At 52.6% G+C, this 19,398-nt stretch overlaps 1 protein-coding gene across 1 annotated transcript; it reads right to left on the reverse strand.

The window, feature by feature from the left end:
• Positions 1-2,444: 2,444 nt before the first annotated feature.
• On the reverse strand, positions 2,445-17,950 carry CTCFL (CCCTC-binding factor like). Its single transcript, XM_037059832.1, has 10 exons — positions 17,411-17,950; positions 16,791-17,013; positions 15,603-15,773; positions 15,183-15,316; positions 12,759-12,879; positions 12,030-12,179; positions 11,472-11,632; positions 8,272-8,454; positions 4,424-4,547; positions 2,445-2,777 (listed from the first exon to the last, which is right to left on the reverse strand). Exons 1-10 carry the CDS (start codon positions 17,948-17,950, stop codon positions 2,608-2,610), a joined length of 1,977 nt encoding a protein of 658 aa, XP_036915727.1. The 3' UTR covers positions 2,445-2,607.
• Between the last annotated feature and the right edge of the window lie 1,448 nt (positions 17,951-19,398).

Consider the following 19,398-nt stretch of genomic DNA (forward strand, 5'->3'; position numbering starts at 1 on the left):
ACCCAGGGCCTTGGCAGGGGTCTGGACACAGCACTGGGTCAAGGCCGATCATCTGAGTGTCACGCTGCCTCGTACCCCACCCTGGTGTTAGCCAAATACTGTGCGTCCTGTTTATGGGGAGGCGTTGATGGTGTTTCGATCTCCATGGGGCTTGCCGTCTCAAACCTATTTACCTGTTCATTTGTTCCTTTAAAAAGTTCAATTGCAGTGAAGTACATAGTATGTATTTACTGTCTTGACCGGTTTCCGGGGTGTAGTTCAATTGTGTTAGGTGTGCTCACATTGTTGTCCATCCCCAGAACTCTTTACATCTCCCCAGACGGAACCTCTGTCCCCTCTCGATACTGACTCCCCCCTCCCTGCTCCCTTGGCCCCCCAGTCCCCCCACCATTCCTCTGTCCCTATGAACTTGACTCCTCTGGACTCCTCCTGTTAGTGGATGCACACAGTGTTCATCCTTCTGTGCCTGGCTTGTTTCACTTAGTGTAACGTCCTCAAGGGTCATCTGTGTTGTGGCAAGAGTCAGAATTTCCTCCCTGTTCAGGGCAGAGTATTATTCCATTGCATGGACAGAGATTTATCTGTTCACCCGTCCTTGCACACTGGGGTGGCGTCCACCTTTTGGCCACTGTGAGTAGTGGTGCTGTGAACCTGGGTGTGCAGACACCTCTTCAAGGCCCTGCTTTCAATCCTCTGGGGCACACACCCAAATCCTTGGATCAGAGGGTAGTTCTACTTTTAATTTTTTTGGAGAACTGCCCTAACCATTTTCCACAGGGGCTGTGCCATTTTCACATTCCCCCGCACTGGGCACAGGGTTCCAATTTCTCCATATCCTCACAAGGAAAAAAAAGACATTTTTAAGAACCATCACTCATCTATAACAAAGACAACTTTAAGTCATTTTATTGAGTTTTGCCAAACATCTTTAAACAACAAAAGATAAGAAACGATTACAAAAGTTCAAATAGTTACAATGAGAGCAAATAGGAGACCAGAGAATTGAAGTCTCACTATGTAAACTGAATTATTTGGTGTCCTGCAAAGAATATAATGCCCTTTCTCCAATTTCTCAAGAAATTGATTTCACGTGTTCACCTTACACAGGGCTTCTGGGTTTGGGGTGTTTTCACAAGAGACCAGCATTTTAAGAATCTGGGTGGAATGAACTAGATGGGAGAGAATCTTTCACGACATCGGTGCACATCCAATCCCCACGCTGCACCCTTCAGCACCTTACAATTTTATTTGTCAATTATACCTCAGCTAAGCTGAAAATAATTTGAATTTAGGACCTATCACTGATTTTAAAATATGGGGAGAAAAATGCACAGCAAAAAGCAAATGCTGAGCTACAATATGACTCATTATAAAGACGGGGACTCGCTAATTCTAAGGGCTGGAGGCATTTCACATCCTGCTTGGAGGTGGGCGAGGTCTCTTCAGTTGGAAAAAGAGAGATCCTCACAGTGTAGAGGGTATTACAGAAAGAGTACAAATTTGAGTACATGTTTTCATTATCCGGTTTTTTTCTCTCAGCCAATTATTTTAAAAACATAAAAAAAGTAGTTTTAGAGAAAAGGGTGATGCATGAAATACTGATAAGCAACAATGGGATGCAACCAGGGAGGGCCTCCCACCCGTCCAGGACGTAACGGAGGCAGAGCTCAAAAATGTAAACATAGACCGAGGGAAAGTAGGTTACGCGTTATGTTCTAATCTAATTTAGAGTCTCCCATTTTCTACTCAGTTTTCTTTGGTACAATATTAAGATCTTTTGCACTGAATTTAAAACAAATTAAAGGTGTTATAATGGCTTTACATTTTATGGAAAATTCATTTGTCTAAAAAGGATATAAAATGAGTATTTTATGGTTAAAACAGTCATATAAGAAAATATCACGGGCGTGTAAAATTTGACATAAAATTTCTCAGCTTGGATGGTTGGCTGAAGCCCTAACTAGTCTGCACTCCGACAGAAAGAAGTTTTGTCGGAAAATCACTGCTCAGTCGCTGTGGGCCGCTTTTGCCAATGTCTAGCGATCAAATTCATGGGTTTGAGGTTTTAACCTCCAATTCAAGGTGTGGGCCTTTTACATAACACCTGCATTGTCTTGTGTGTGTGTGTGTGTGTGTGTGTGTGTGTGTGTGTGTGTGATATCAAGTCAAGAACAGGTGAACAATTGCAGGCACTGCCNAAAATATCACGGGCGTGTAAAATTTGACATAAAATTTCTCAGCTTGGATGGTTGGCTGAAGCCCTAACTAGTCTGCACTCGACAGAAAGTTTTGTCGGAAAATCACTGCTCAGTCGCTGTGGGCCGCTTTTGCCAATATCTAGCGATCAAATTCATGGGTTTGAGGTTTTAACCTCCAATTCAAGGTGTGGGCCTTTTACATAATACCTGCATTGTCTTGTGTGAGTGTCTGTGTGTGTGTGTGTGTGTGTGTGATATCAAGTCAAGAACAGGTGAACAATTGCAGGCACTGCCTCCAGCTTTGGAAAACCTGTGCCCATCCAGGGCCATGAACTTCACTGTTTCAAAGGCGCTGAACATGTCTGACGTGCTTTGAGCAGGCCAGGCGGGGACGGGACGCCTGAGCCCCTCACTCGGACAGCATGTTGAGGATCATCTCGCAGGTCAGGTCCTCATCCAGGTCCTCAATGCTGCTGGTGGTGGCGGCGGCGGCGGCGGCGGCTTCTCTGTAGGCTGCAGGAGCTGCCTCTCCAGGGCACTGGTCTCCCATTGCCACGGGGGCTCCCTCGGCAGCGGCTTCTGGGGGGAAAAGGCACAGGGTTGGCAAATTTAAATTAAAGCCAAGAATCAGTGCCAGTAGATTTTGGAAACCAGCACTTGGTGTTAATCCAGCAGCACATGTTTTCGGAGACGAGCTTCCCACGGGTGGGACAGGACATTCTGATCTCAGCTGCACTTTCCACCTGGGCTCATCCCCCTCGGCTCTGCAGACTCCTGGGGCTGCATCAGTCTCTGTTGTGGGTTTTTTTTTTTTTAAAAGCGCTGCACAAGGTATCCAGAGGGGGCCTTCAGGTGCCCCACGAGCTGGGAAGCCACACACTTACAGAGACGTTTTCAGATCTGTCCCCCTTGGAGCTCGGGGGCCAGGGACCTGGTTTGGGGCTCAGAGTTGGGCTTCACCTGGTGTGCTGTCTCCAATAAGCGAGTGCACCTGTGGTGGGTTGGATTGTTGGCCCCCCAAAAGCCGTGTCCACATCCTAAACTCCAACCCTGTGAGCATGACCTTATTTGAAATGAGGGTCTTTGAAAATATAATTAAGGGTCTCAAGATGAGATCCCCTGAATGTTCCAGGCAGACCCTAAATTCTGTGACAGGTGTCTTTACAAGAGACAGGAAATGTAAAGCCATGGACAGGGAGGAGAGGCCGTGGTGTGGCCACAAGCCACGGACTGCCCGGGGACACTGAAGCTGCAAGAGGCGGGGAAGGTGCCACCCCCCACATCCCCCAAGGGAGTGCGGCCCTGCTCACGCCCCGGAGGTCTGGCATCCGGACTGGGAGGGAACACAAGGCCTTGTTCTTGGTCTCCCAGTTTGTGGCTGTTGGCTGTGGTGCGTCCAGGACACGAGCACAGCACTCAGCAGCCCACCAGCTCGGTGGGGGGGGGGCTTTGGGGGCAGGAGAGCACTGTGCATGTGCGTCTGTCCTTCAGCCTCATGAAAATGTCCCCCCAGGAAGCCACATGGTGGGGGATCCACCCCCGGGCATCCCCAGTCACTTTTCTGCTGCGCCCTCACTGCGGTCCCAAGAGGTGGGCACATCACCAGGCCGGTGTCGCCCCCATAACCACACGGGGCCAAAGGAAGTCCAAGACCCACCCAAAGGGGCAGGAAGCCGCGACAGAGCCAGGCCCGGGACAAGGCGCCCTTCAGGGTCTGGCAATCGGGNGGACTGGGAGGGAACACAAGGCCTTGTTCTTGGTCCCCCAGTTTGTGGCTGTTGGCTGTGGTGCGTCCAGGACACGAGCACAGCACTCAGCAGCCCACCAGCTCGGTGGGGGCGGGGCTTTGGGGGCAGGAGAGCACTGGGCATGTGCGTCTGTCCTTCAGCCTCATGAAAATGTCCCCCCAGGAAGCCACATGGTGGGGGATCCACCCCCGGGCATTCCCAGTCACTTTTCTGCTGCGCCCTCACTGCGGTCCCAAGAGGTGGGCACATCACCAGGCCGGTGTCGCCCCCATAACCACACGGGGCCAAAGGAAGTCCAAGACCCACCCAAAGGGGCAGGAAGCCGCGACAGAGCCAGGCCCGGGACAAGGCGCCCTTCAGGGTCTGGCAATCGGGGTTTCTGGGTGTGCTCCCTGCACGTCAACGCTCAGCACCCAGGGACATGGACAAGAGAAAATCACGGTCAAGTTCGAACCCAATTCATTTAAAATGAGGTACCGTCTTCCTCCACCGCCTCTTGCAGGACGGCCAGCTTCCTCGTTCTCGTTCCTCTTCCTGTCCCTGAGGGGGCCGCTCTGTCCTGTTCGGCCTCACACTGCTCGGAGTGTCTCCGCATGTTGGTCTGTTGGGGGAATGACACAGGGCCCGCGATGAGAGTTGGCATCACTGAAGGAGCGTCATTTAAAAGCACGCGGTCAAAGACGCACCGCGGAAAATGAGTGACGTGTGCCTCTTACCATCTGGCACAAGAAAAGACGGCCTTTCAAAGGTGACCCTTCCTCTCGTGGTTAGGCCTCGAAGCAAGCTGGCTCGCCTTAGATGTGTCTTTCTCATAGAAGTCAGTGGGAAGACAAGATTTACTTGCCTGGAATGGCTCTCCTCTCCAACAGGAGGTTTGCTATTACACTGGAAATTCAAGCTATCGGTCGATTTTATGAAAATCAATGAAATGCCACAGAGACATGGCTGCCCCGTGAGCTTCTGTCCTGACCTGCTACACAGTCGCAAAAACTGCGTACAACATTCAGACGGAAATGGGAAGCCACCGATTTCCCAGTCAGACCTATCGGCGACGTCTTCTTATACACGGACACTTAGGATCTGAAGTAAGTCAGAACATTTTCACTAGTTGTGGAGTCTGTCTGCTAACAGGGGGCACTAGTCATTCAATTTGCTGATTCTGTAAAACCTCTCGCCTAATTGCCCTTTCGACTTCGGGATGGGCCCTGCAGGCTTGTGGGTGGAAGGAGGGAGGGTTTGCACACAAGGGGGAATGTTGTGGGTTTGGGAAACTCCACTCGATGCTTACGCACAGGGCTGGCCCGCTGGGGCGGGGGGTCGAGTGCGGCCTGCCCACGGCTTCTGTAAGGCGAGTGTTCTGCACAAGCCACGTCCCCGCGTTTATGAAGCGTCCATCTAGGGCTGCGTTTGCACCATAACCTCAGAGGCAAGTAGTCGGGACAGAAATGGTCCGTCTGGTCTGAGAAGCTGGAAGTCTGTCCCTGTCTGGCCTTTCACAGAATAAAGCCACCACCCGTGGCCTGCGTGAGGATGATGGACAAATGAAGCTTCTTAGGGTCAAGGATTCCCTTGAGGATGTAAGAGCCACAGCGCCTTCCCCAGAGAAGTGCCAACCTATTCACATACCCACACTCTCTCCACAACTTTGTCAAGTTCAGGATTTAGAAGGACTGACGTCCGTTTTGCAAGAACAAACGAATCCAACGGAAACATGCCCGGCCTCTGATATACAAGTGGAGGGAACCTACAGGACGTCTAGGGCTGACAGGGACGGACAGGACAAACGTGTGTGTCACAGAAATGCTGCTCCACCTACACGGACACGCCCCTCTCCAAGTGTGTGGTCTACCTTAACGTTCACTGCTGGTGGTGTGCATTCTGGGTCTGGACAGACATATGATGACAAGTGTCCACGGTCATACAGTGTCCCACAGAGCGGCGTCCCTGCCCTAATCGTCCTCTGTGCCCTGCCTGTCCCTCCCACCTGCCCCGCAGCCTCCGGCAGCCTCTGGTCTTGCCCTGTCCCCACAGCTTTCTCTCTTCCAGAGTGTCACACCGTGAGGGTCATATGGCATCTGACACTGCAGACTGCTTCCCTCGCTCAGTAATGTGCATTGAAGGCTCCTCCAGTCTCTCTGTGGCTTGACAGCTCATTTCTTTTCGGTGCCGGACACTGTGCGTTGCCTGGGTGTACCACACTTACTCGTCCCTCCCCTGCTGCAGGACACCCAGCTGGCCCCCAAGGTCTGGCAATTAGGACTAGAACTGGTGTAAACATCCGCCTGAAGGTTTTCCTGTGGACGCACGCCTCCAGCTCCTTTGGGCAAATATACCAGGGAACACGACGGCTGGATCAATGGTGAGAGGAGGTTTAGTTTCGTAGGAAACTGCCGAAGCGGGGGGTTCTGGGTGCTCCCCACCCGCGTCAGCGTTCCGGATTTCGGCTCTTCGGATCGGGGTGTAGCGGCATCTCCTCGCTTTGGTTTCCGTTTCCCCGATGACACGGGGGGTCAGCATCTTCTCACACACCTTATGCATCCCTGTGTCTTCTTTGGTGAGGGGTCTGTTAACATCTTCGGCCTCTTTTAAAATCAGGTTGTGTTTTCTTATTGTTGACTTTCAAAAGTCCCTCGTACACTTCGGGTAACAGTCCTTTATCGGAGGCGACCACTGGTAAGCCAAGGGGACCCCTTTGAAAAGTATATGATTGTCTAACCGCTATGCTACACACCTGAAACCAATACAAACTAAAATGAATGTAAACTGTGACTGAAAAAATGTTTTAAATGAAAAAAAAGGAGTGATGAAAAAAGAAGCCCTGGGAGCCTGCACGCTGGGTGCAGAGGCCTACAGCCAGCACCCAGCCATCGGTCACTGACCACATGATAGGAATGTGACGGGCATGATGTTAATGGGGCGGGTATGGGCTTTTGTAGCTGGAGCACCTGCCCACAAATGCTTATTAAGTCTTTGGCACTTGGAAAAAGAATAAAGAATTGCTCGATCATACGGTCACTTTACGCTCGACTTTTTGAGAAACTGCAGACTGTCCTCCAAGAAGGCTTCTCCGTTTTGAAGCCCCAGCAGCGGTACCTGGGAGCGCGAGACCTTCCTCCCCTCCCACCTTCCGCCTTCTCTGACGACGTAGCTCCCCCAGTGGCTGCGCAGGGCGGCCTTTACGGGATTGCGATCTGCGTCTCCCAAGTAACTAGTGATGCCGAGCAACTCTCTGGAGCTTCTTGGCCATTCGTACCTCTTCTTCGGAGAAGTGTCTAGTTAGATCATTTTCCTCTTTGTGACTGGGTGTTTGTCTCTTTATTATTGACGTGTTGGAGTTCTTTCTATAGTCCAAATGTAAATCCAAATGTGCTTTCTTAAACGAAAGGAACAGTTCGAGCCCTCTGACTGCGTTGCCGAGGACGCTGCAGCCGTCCCCCCCTCCTCTGCTTTCTCATTTCTCACGCCAGAGGGCAGCTCTGCTCAACTTCAGCTCAGCATGAACGCACCTGTTCTTGCTTTTATTTGACACATTTTGAACTAATTGCACGAACGGTCCAAAATGACCCTGCTGTGCTGCGCCCCCCAACGCAACTACCCTACCTTTTAAGAGAAAACCCCAAAGCTCTCCCCCGTAACAACAGTCAGCTTCAGGTAACTCAAAGCTTTTACAAATGAGACCAGGGCACCCACTGGCTAAGGGCCTGGCGAATCATTTGTGCTGGTTTTTTAATTTATTGATTTTAGAGAGAGAGACATCGATTTGTTGTTCCACCTTGTGAGGCAGTCACTGGTTGTGTCTTGTATGCGCCCTGACGGGAGATCGAACCCGCAGCCTTGGCATGTCGGGGACAACGCTTGAGCCCACCCAGCCAGGGCAGGACCAGGGTGGGTTTAAGTGTCCACAGATTCCAGCCAGACTCACCCGGGGGAGGGCGAATGCCTGTCTCAGCACGCCACTGACGGCCCTGGACCTAGACATCCATGCGACACTTTGAAAGTTGCCTTCTGTCTCCGAAGTAGCCTAAGTCTAATTTACGGGAACAATCCTTAAATGCTGTACTAAGATCAGGGATTCTTTGTAGATTTGGGGGAGCCTGAGAACTCCCTAAAACTATGTGCGAGGCTTTGTTTGCAGGAACTGTGCTTTTTTTCCCACAGAAGGGGAGACCACACTTGTAGAAGATTTTCGAGAGTTTTGTGACTGATAACCACTCTCTGAAGGCCTGGCCAGTCCCTACGATTGCGTTGAAAGCCCTCGGGTGGGGCCCTGCCTGGGAGACAGAGGCATCTTTGGGGGAGACCGACCGCGACTCGGGGGCGCTCACCCAGCGGGAAAAGCCCCTGCCGCACTTGGGGCACGTGTGCACGGCCGGGATGTAGTCCGCGTTGTGGTGTTTCTGGACGTGCACAGTCAGAAGCTGCTTCTGTCGGAAACGCTGGTTGCAGGAGAGGCAGGCGAAGGGCTTCTCGCCGGTGTGGGTGCGGATGTGAGCCGTCAGGTGGCGCTCCTGGGGGGGGGGAGAACAGACAGCTCAGCTCATCACAGGGAGGGCTTGGTGTCAGGCATTATTCATCGGATTCCTTTTTTTCCCCCTCCCCAAAGATGCGTGCGCCAGGAAGAAAAATCACAGTGAAGACGTCCTCCAACACAGCGCGCTGTTAAGGTGGGAACGCGGCCTGGTGATCTACGGAACCAAGTCATAGCCGGTCCTTGCCACGCGGTTACAAAGTTCTCAAGACTAGTTCCCAGCTGGGCCCACGGGGCGAGGGAAGGATGGACCAGAACACACTGGGGGCAGGAAAATGATCATCATTCTCCCGCCCAAATGCTCCTGTCTTTGCAGTCCATGTCTGTAATGAATTATTAACATTTGTAATGACCCGTGTTTACACACACAGCCGGAACCAGCAGACTCAAAAATCTAATGTTTAGAGTTTCAGTCCAGTGGACATTTCGGGGTGGGAGTACAGGAAGCACACATTTTCCCTCCACTGCCCGATGGAATTACAGCGAATTGTATCAACAGTTTAAAAGCCTCACGGCGAAAATAACTGTTCTCAGCAAAGAAATCATCAGAAATTTTAACTAGGATTTCTACGAGTAAATAATTTGGGGGATCAGGACAAAAATACATATAAGTGAAAATACACGGTGTGTGTGTTTTATTTAACATGCTATGACTATTCTGATGAAATCCACGAACACGTCCACGATACTGCCCATAACCTAACTGCCAGTCTTCCCATCCCTCCTCGCCTCTCACGGCTCACCCCCCGCCCCCGGCCAGGAAAGCACCCTCTGGTGCCCTCACTGAGAGTCAGGGTCCAGCCTGGGAGCCCAGGTCTCGGGGACCAAACCCCACGGAGCACGCATCAGTGTACCAGTCTCAAGGGCCCCTGTGTGCTCTGCTCCCCAAACACCGGAGACTTCACCCTCCCTGGGATCCCCGCCTTTTCTCCAAGTCTCGTCTATCTCCGGGGCGTTCTCCTGGGTCATGTGAACAAATCTCAGGCTGGGCTCGCAACATCCCAGTGCTCCAAGTCTCCTAGACACACGCTCTCTTCTTCATTTGAAGCCTTAACATTTACAGCCCACGCTCCGAAACCCAGCACCTGACTTGCATCTCTGGTCACCGGGTGAAATATCCAGGTGGCACCCACTTCAGGACAGCCACTCAGGTCTCACGCTTCTGGCCTTGGGACCCCCTTTCACTCTTAAAAATTACTCACACCACAAACAGCTTTTGTTTATGAAGTGTTTTGTTTAGATACTTCAGATTTTGGTATCTATGTTTTTTTCGGAGTGGTATCTATTAATATCGCCTGCATTAGAAATCAAAACTGAGACATTAAAATAGGAAAAAACTTACTGATCCTTTAAAAAACAGCAATAAGCCAACTACAAATGAATATATTTATACAATACACGTGTTATCTATTTTTAAAAACAAAAAAAAGTATCTGACTTAACAGAGAAGGTTTCCAGTGGAAATACAGGCCGCACTGTTTGGGACATGCTTACACCCCCAAACGTTTGTCGTTTATCAGGCCACTCCCTCTGTCACGTCTGAGTCTGGCAATCTTCCTCAGCGAAGGCAGCCTGCTTCTCATCTCGGCGTCTGCCTTCAGTGGGCTGAGGGTGTGGCTGTGGCTGAGACATGGGGGAAACCTGCCCCACAGATACACTTTTGGAAAGGGGGGCAAAATCTTAACAACTTTTCAAGTAATTGTAGACATTCCGCTCTGGTATTACACCCAAATGCAACACGTGACAATTTCTTAAAAGTTGGCTAAAATGTGGAACCTGAAACCACCCCAATCAACCTTTTGAATTCCATTACATGAAAATCTGTTGGTCTATCTCATACTATGACTAGGTCCTTTACCCACACCTGGTTCTGCAAAATAATGGATTAGCCGTTGGGAAAATACCGGTCTGAGTTACAGAGTGCGGACATGTTTCGCTGTACCATGTAAAAAATCGCGTTCTTAAAGTGACTCCCATCTTTGGAAGTCAGTGTTCCAAAATTCTGATCTCCTCTTCTAAGCTGGTGTTGTCTCCTTGGCCCCCCCAGCCCCCGCCCACACTGTGAAGGGAGGCGCTCCCCTCATTTACCTGCGGGGAGAAGGCACCGGGCATGGCCAAATGTCTCGTAACTGAATGAGCAGAGTTTGTCGCTAGTCCTTTGAAGTCAAAATAACATCACACACACACACACACACACACACACACACACACACAAACAGCTAGTGGAGCCGGTGCCTCCAGCAGCAGCCCCTACAGGCGGGGTCTCCAGATGCCGTCCCGCCCCAGAGGATGAAGGTGTTTCCCACCGACCTCCCAGCTCAGCACACAGAACACGTAAGTGGTGAGTATGCAGGGTCAAGACAGAGTAAAGTTAATCATATCCACTGATTCTCCGAGGACATTATTAAGTAACACTGCCCTCTGTGTTTGCTGCCAGCGCCCGAAGGCGAAGGGCACAGGGTGACCGGTCACTGCTTTGCTCTGCAGGAAGCCACCTCCACGGCTTCTGCACCATCAGGGCCGAGGCCCACGCAGCAAGGGTGAATAACGTGTTGGCACAAGTTCATCAACCACCAAGAATAATTCTGATCTCACAGCACTGACTGGTTATAAGGCTCTCTGGGGGTGTGTGGACCACACTTTAAGCACCATCGTTGGAATTTACTGGCTCACGGTTGCCTCTTGGTTATTCTTCATAGTCTTTCCTAACACAGGTTGTATTTACTTATTTCTAGAGAGAGGGAAGGAGAAGGAGAGGGAGAGAAACACCAACCGGTTGCCTCTCGCACGCTCCAAGACCAGGAATTGAACCGCTGACCTTTCACTTTGCGGGAAGACGCCCAACCAACTGAGCCACACTGGTCAGGGCCTAATAGCCTTTTTTTAAAAAAGCATGACTTTTTCCCAGGTGTTTTCAGCGTGGGAAAAAATCCCACCGCAGCCCTCCATCCTTCCGTGCCCCGGCCTCCCAGAATGGACCGAAACGAACCCCAGTACCTGCTTGCAGGCGTAGGTGCAGTACGTGCACTTGAACTTCTTCTCATTTTTGTGAGTCTTCTGGTGCTGAAGGAGGCTATAGCGCTCGTGGAAGACGGCGGGACAGAAGCGACACTCCATCTCGGTGGCTCTGTAACTGTGTAGGTTGTGCAGATGGACACCTGAAACCGTCACAGAACGTCACAGAACATCACCTATGTGCTGCAGGTGTGTGTGTGGGGGGCTTCCTCTCTGAAAGCAGATCTGCCCCTGCCCTGTAGCCCAGGCTTTCTCAGTGTCAGCACTGTTAGCACGTGGGGCTGGCCCGTCCCTTCTCCTGTGGGCCCTCCTGTGTGTTGCAACCCTGGCCCCTGCCCACTAGATGTCACCAGCACACAGGGACAGCCGAAATGCTATGAAACTGCACTGAAGCAAGTCAGCCACCAGGTGGCAGCCCAGGACCTCTGAAGAAAAGAAACACCCTTCCCCAGACTAGTTCCTGAAGCCTGGCCTCCCAGAACCAGGCCCAGGGCTCCCCAGGTTTCCCTGCGGAAGAAGTTCACCAACCCAGACACTCACGCAGGTCGCTCTTCCTCGAGATGCTTGTGGCACAGTGGGGACACTGGTACTTGGGGAGGCTGTTGTTGTGCTTCTGCTCGATGTGTATTTTCATGGTGCCTCTCTGGGTGAAGCGTGCCTGGCACAAGTGGCATTCGTAGGGCTTCTCCCCTGCGAGGGGATGACAAAAGTGACCCTCTGCAGAGTGGCCCCCCCAACCCCTGCAGGCCCCGATCCTCCCCAAAGGACACCTGGAGCTGAGAGCTTGTCTTTTGTCCCCTGGGCTCCTTCTTATCCCTCTCTCCTACATTTACCCCTTAGAAGCACAGAATTCCCAGACGGCTGCCCAGGTCCCGTCCTCCGTTCAAAGGACCAGGGAGCCACAAAATGCCCTCTTTCTGCAGAGGAACGTAAAGTGAGTGACGAAGCCAGCACGCTCTGTCTTATGTGGCCTCCACGTCCAAGGTGTATGAGGGGTCGGCGTTTGAAGCCTGAGCAACCTACAGATGCCCACCCTTGACGGTGTGTTTTCCTCTGTGAGGTGACAGCACAGAGCTTACCTGGGTTCCCTGGATGCAAAATACACACCCAGGGACAGAGCAGAACCCCCACCCCAGAAAGGACCACGGACACTCCCTCGGACCCCCGAATGTTCATCTGGCCCCCCGAGGAGGAAAGTGCACGAGCTCACGCCTGAGAACAAGCCACTGCTTCAGGGACAACGCAGTCCTCTGCGCGAGGCGCGGTTACCTGAGTGCGTCCTCATGTGTCGTTTCAGCTTGTGGGTGTCCTTGCTGGCGTAGCTGCACAGTTGGCACTGGTAGGGGCGCTCCCCGGTGTGCGACCGGATGTGACGCTTCAGCTTGCTCGCCTAGGCAGCAAAGGGAAGGGGGTGGTTGCAAGCGAAAGCTGAAACTCTTTGATCCAATCAGCCTCGTTAAAAAGAGATACAGATGCTTTAACTTCAGGACATAGTCCGCACCCCCCCAAACACGACAAAGGCATTACTTTCTGTTTTCTGGGGTGAATGGCTTTTTTTTCTCATTTGATGTGGGTTTCAGACCCTTTGGGGATAACCAGCAGCAGTTTCCAGAGACTCTGAGGTTCAAGTTCGTGCTGCCCAGGGAAAGGGCAGTCCTGCTGCTCAGCGCTGCACGGGATTTGATTTCCACGTCGAAGTCCCCACACCCTCAGTGCTGCCAAGTTCAGACTGCGCCACAGAGGTGCAGAGACCAGAATGCTTTTCGCGTGTAAATAAACGAGAATCTTAAGACACTATCTTGTCCCAGGCCCTTCTCAGCTCCACGTGCTCATACTTTCTTTCTAATAAATAACTTTTAAGCACAGGAGCCTCCGTTCTAGTTTCATTAATTGAATATCCCAGGTGACTAGCAAAAAGACAAATGGCACATCACCTCCCATTTCACCGCTGTTGGCCTGACTGTGCTGTTACCGTGTTCTGTGTTTTGGCCCCGAAGGCCGTGCCCACCTCTCGCAGAACAGGGGTGCAGTGGGGGGACAGGTGTGAGAGTGCCCGTCGCCCTGCCTGTGCTCTCAGGAAGGCTGCACTCCGTCTGACTCCCCAGCATGCGACAAGCGCAGGTGAACCCAAAGAACACTCAAGAGCAGAGAGACTTAGATCCAAACCAGTTAAGATTTTGAGACGAAAAGTGGGTGTCTTCACGTGTACTAGAAAGCGAAACAAAAAGAATTTTAGGTCCGACTGGCGTGGCTCAGTTGGTTGTATGCCAGCCTGCACAGCAAAGGGTCGCAGGTTTGGTTCCCGTCAGGGTGCACGACTGGGTTGCGGGCCGGTCCCTGGTTGGCGTGCGTGGGAGAGGCAACCAAATGAGGTTTCTCTCCCACAGCTACGCTTCTCTCTCTCTTTCTCCCTCCCTTCCCCTCTCACCCAAAATACATAAAGTTAAAAAAAAAGAATTTAGAAAATGACAGCATGAAAGAGTTGATGAGTGCTGTGAATGATGGAAGGTGGCGGCTGTGTGTGCCAACCTTCTCTGGGTGGTTTTGCAAGGGAGGGCGAAGTGGGGGGGGAGCCCCAAGCCCTTGAGGCCGGTGTGATGTGCAACATGCCCGTTGCATTCCAGCTGGAATGCAATCCCTGCTTAGAGCAGGCCAGTCCGGCAAGACTTGGAAACTGCGGAACGTGGGGTCACGTGTGCCTGGGCCGCCGGTCTGCAGGCCGTGTGCAGCCTGGAACCCCAGAGGAGGGTCTCCGTGGACACTGGATGTTTGTGCTCAGATCCAGCAGGACACCAAGCGAAAGTCCACCCCTGGCTCAGCCGTCCCAGACGGCTTCGCCCCTTGAAACTGTCTTTCTGGGTTTCTAAACTAGAGTCATAACTTTTAACGCCATTGAGAAAGAACTTTTCAAAATAGTCACAGCAGGGGAAAAAAATTCCTGGAATCACATCCTGAGCCTGTGGGTGAAACTTCCTCCTTTCTGACACACGGTTGCATCACCACTGGGTTCTCGCCCTTTAACTTAGTTCCCTTCCCCAGGGTGTTCCCTCCCCCTCCGGGCTCAGACTCAGGCCGGGCGGCCTCCTGACACTGCCAGGGGAGCCCCTAGCCATTAACTGCTGAAAACCGACGGTGGAAGCGATTGTGACATCCGTCATTTCATCCAGAGAACTAGAGGAAGAAAGACAACGGTGGGGTGGACAAGGCCGGATGCATAGGCGAAGTGTGAAAACCCTGGTCTCTACTGTAACGGGAACAGGCACGTTTAAACCTTCAAGCAGGTGTGTCTGACCGAGAGCCACCTAGGTTGGCCCAGAAGGGCCAGCACGCCATCAGACTGGGCCTGGGGGCCTCTGCTGGGGCTAACCCATTCGGAGTCTGTGGGCTGAGTACCACGTAAACCGCCAGGCAGCGCTTCGATTTCCCGAGTCCCCTGAGCAAACCTCTTTGTAATCTGTACCCTTTTATATACTGCTTTCGCTCACTGGCAATCGAAGCCAGAAGAAATCCGATTTTCCACTTTCAATTTACAAAACCGAACGAGCATTATTTCCTGCGCGCATTTCGTATGAGTAATATCTTTAATAAAACCCATTTGGGGAGCGGTTCTCCTGTTAGTTTAAGCTAACATGATTTTTTACAGCCACTTCTTAATAAGATGCCACAAAGCTTTAAGCAGAAGAGCGCACTTACTTCCACGCTAGCGTACTTGCACAGGGAGCATTTGAATGGCTTCTCGTGAGTGTGTCTGTAACGCCTGTGCCGGACAAGCTCCCCGCTGGTGACAAATGCCATGTCACAGTCACCACACTTGTAGGGCCGGGTTCCTGCAAAACCACAGAGTTTACCCTTTCAAACGAGGTTTCCCCGCACGTTCCCCCTCAGGGATACATCGCTTCTAACTGACCCTCGGTCTCAGAGGCTGTAACAGTGAAGAAGAGGCTCTTAGAACCACACTCGCCCCACACGGAGGCGAGAGAGGGCTTGTGTCGCATTCCACGTCATCCCTAACGGAAATGGAGGAAAACGAGACTAAAAGTCTCCAGGGGCGCGGAATTTTAACGCGGGAACTGGTGCGTGGGAATTCTTAAAGCCCCCTCTCGGTGGGCTCACCTGTGTGCGTGTTGATGTGGTTCCGCAGGAGGGTGACCGTGCGGAAGGCTTTCAGGCACAGGTGGCAGATGTGGGGCCTCTCGTTGGTGTGAGTTTTCATGTGGCGATTCAGACTTGAAATCCGGGGCGTTGTGAACAGGCAGGAGTCACAGCGGAAGGTCTGTTTGACCCCTGTGGGACGGGGAGTACAGGGTTGGCAACCTTGAGAAAGTCTTTCGAGGTTCCCGTTCCACTTTGGGGGGGGTGACGAAAACAGGCTGGAATTGGACAGGGTTATGATTGCACAAACTTGTGATAATGTGTTTGATGCCCGAAAATGAGCTGGGACTGGGAATTGGGGCGAGGAGGGTACAATCTCATTCTCAATATACAAGAAACTACTACATAGCGAGGGAAGGCAAACACCTAGTGGAGTCAGAAGCAATACCCTGAATGAATGACTTTGACCGTGGGCAGTGCTGTCCATGTGACTTTCAAAACCGAGCCCCTCCCTAGCCCCAGCCACCTGCTCCAGGAGGGAGGAAACAGCCAAGCGTTGCCGGATAGGACTTTTGAAACATGAACTGGAAACCGAGATTTGGAGGGTGAACGCCTAACTTACACAGGAAAGAAAATACTTTAAAAGCCAAACAAATAATTTTGAGGGTCCGATTTTTTCATCCATTCCAGGTCCTTCCTGGTCTGGTCTGGGCACCATCCAGCCTCCTTTGGAAGCCCCGCCCACGGGCCACGCCCCTCCTGCTGCCTGCACAGCTGATCCCAACGCTTAGCCGTTTCTGAGTCCTCTTTCCAGCCTCACCTAAACTTCTTCACCTAAACCGCCGGAGGCCCCTCTGCTGCTTTCTGGACCTCACTGCTCCTGGCCATGAAGCATCTTGCTCCCTCTCCCTTACCCCACGCCCCAGGGTGCAAATGAGGGAGCAGATCGGAGCCCCACATTCTATGTTATGTACATAGTGCTTTGTAGGAACATTTCCCCCTACGCTTTAAAAACATTTGTGTGCAAAGTGCAAAATGCTTGGGTCCAGTGCACAGTACAGAACATTCGTTTAAACTTTCTCCCATTGCCTGGCACTCTGAAAGCCACTAAAAGTCATCTACTTCAAACGTCAATGGCTGCTTTGTTCCCGTGAGGAAAAACAGCCGCCCATTTTATGCCCAGTCCCTCACACGCAAAGAGCACCCTACCCTCGGTCTCTTGTTGAGTTTTTGGAGTGCTGGCTCTTCCAACAAGTGGTTGAACGGGCACGGGTTGACTTTCTGTTTTGTCCACGTTCAAGTCTGAAACTGTCAGAATGATTTCGTCTCTTCCCTCGTCTCCAGGCCGCGCTTCCATGAGAAAGAACTGCTTCTGTGTCCTGTCGGCGCCTCCTTCGACGGGCAGCTGGTCTCCCTCCTGACCTTTCCCACGCTAATAAACACAAACAAGTGTCCAAACAAATAAGATGCTCTCTGCCCCTATGATACCAAGGAACATAGCGAAAACGTTAACATTAAGTAGCACAGAAGACTGTCCATTGCAACCAAAATGCTTAAGTATCATTATTAAGCATTAAAGGTTTTGGGTGCTAAAACAAAACAATTAAAAAAACACACACAACATGCCTGATAGTATTCTGATTAGTGAAACTTCTTAAACGCTTAAAAAAAAGAAACACAGAGTCCCCCAAGATTTTCCTGGGAATTATTTTACTGTGTTTAATTCTAAACTGCTTGTCCATACATAATACTGCCCAAAGAGCAATCTAAAACATGGCTTCTGTAAAATTCCATGTTAGGGCGTCCATTTGTTTTAACCCTGGTGGTACCTGAATCCATCCCGGGCTTTCAGGCCGGCTCTCTGCACTCGGACTGTCCTCAGTGGCCATGGCCCCGCCGTCCTGCAGCACCTGAAACTGCAGCATCTGCATTTCCTGCAGCGAGTACACCCTGTCCTGCATGCTGATGGCCACGCACTGGTGCAGGCTCTGCTGGGACCCCTCTCGGACCCACAGCAGCGATGGCGCCGCACTGCCGGCCTGCTGCACCGTCCCCTGCACCCCCTCTGGGTACTGCGGCATCAGCCAGCCAACCTCCGGGAGTTCGGTGGTGTCGAAGGTGGCGGGCGCAGGCTGCAGGGTCAGGAGGTGTCTCCCGCTGTCCTCCACGGTGGCCAGCGCCAACTCCTGGCCCCCTTCCGGGATCTTGGTCAGGAGGGCTCCGCGGGTGCGCTCGGCCTCCACCTCCCCAGGGCTTGGGGGCTCCTGCGCTCTGCGCACGCCACTCTCCTCCTCCTGGGCTTTTACTGGTACCACCTCTTTGATTTTGGTGAATTGCTTGAGAGTGTCGAAGCCGACAGTCCCGGCCATTTTGACTTGGCCTGTTTGAGAAAGAAGTAGTCTGGGTCAGGCACAGCGAGATTGGGCCCTAGCGGGTTTTGGGGCTGACCAAGGTCTTGGAAGGCTTCAATCCTCATAGCGGTCAGGACTAAGTTGACTCGGCCTAGGCCCAGGAGTGGCTGAGCCTCAGCAGGATTTAGGCTAAAGTAGGCATTTGTTCAGAACATTCTAGAACTCACAAACTGGGACTCCAGCAGACTTTCAGCAGATGCACCTCCTAGGATCAGCAAGGTGGCGCCCGTGCACGCTTTCCACCATTGCACAACCCCAGACCACGCACCGTTTAAGCCATGCAGACTGCAGGGACAAGTCTCGAGCCCGTGCACACTGGCCTAGCGTGCCCCAGATGGACGCGCGCCCACTCCAGGATTGGGGCAACCGCACCCCCACTCCTGGCCTCTCCCCCAGCTTGGCCCCTCCACAACTTGCTGTCCGCCCTTCCCGCTGTCACCTGCCCACACGGAGCAGACTAGCAGCACATGCTCCGCTGGGGGCCGGAGTCTGGCCCCCGGGGTGATTCTTTACCCAGGAGGCGTGGCCTTGGTGCCGGCCCACCCTCTCCTGGTGGGCTCCACCTTGGACTGCCTGCCGCCGGCACGAAGATCGATGGAGGGGGCGCTGTGCGCAGGCGCAGAGCAGAAAATGGGGATGGCGTTCAAGGGGCGGGGCCAGGGCAGAGGGGTTCTGGACGAAGGTAGTGGTTGGAGGGACCTATGAGGATTGGGGGCGGGATGAGTGGATAAGGAGAAGTGGAAAGGGACCTGCAGGGGCGCTGAGAGACCTGGGGGTGGGATCCACAGAGGACGGAAGTGGAGAGGGACCTGCAGGGGCGCTAGAGGACCTGGGAGGTGGGATCAACGAGGACGGAAGTGGAGGGGGACCTATAGGGGGCACTGGGAGAGCTGTGGTGGGGGCGTGGATGTGAAGGGAAGTGGAGGGAGACCTGCAGGAGACACTGAGAGACCCGACAGGGATAGATGAGGAGGGAAAGTGGAGGAGGACCTGCAAGGGCGTTCCCAGTGCCTTGGTGGGGAAAATGGACAAAGTGGGGGAATGAAGGGGAGGGAGCAAAAGAAGCTTGGAAAGATGGGTTGGGGACAGGCCAGGTGGGTGGACGGGGCAGGAAGGCGGAGGAGGGGACCTGGAAGAGACCTGAGCCGCAGGCAGGTGCAAGGAGAGTGGAGGGCAGATAGGCAGGATGGCAAAACATGGGGGTCACCGAAGTCGATGGAATAAAGGAAGTTGGGGGTAGAAAGAGCGCGCTGTGGAGGAGCTATGGGGAAGCAACAAGGAGAAGAGCAGGTGAGGATGTCCAGCCAAAAAAGGTAGAAAAGGGGGAGAAGGAAACAGGGGCAAATGTCAGGAGGGGGCTGGAGGCCCATGTGCTTGAAGTCTTTTCCAGAACTTTGGACTTCATA

Source organism: Sturnira hondurensis, unplaced genomic scaffold, assembly GCF_014824575.4.
Source record: "Sturnira hondurensis isolate 20B ecotype Veracruz unplaced genomic scaffold, ASM1482457v3 Scaffold0011378, whole genome shotgun sequence".
In the NCBI taxonomy this organism is placed as follows: Eukaryota; Metazoa; Chordata; class Mammalia; order Chiroptera; family Phyllostomidae; genus Sturnira; species Sturnira hondurensis.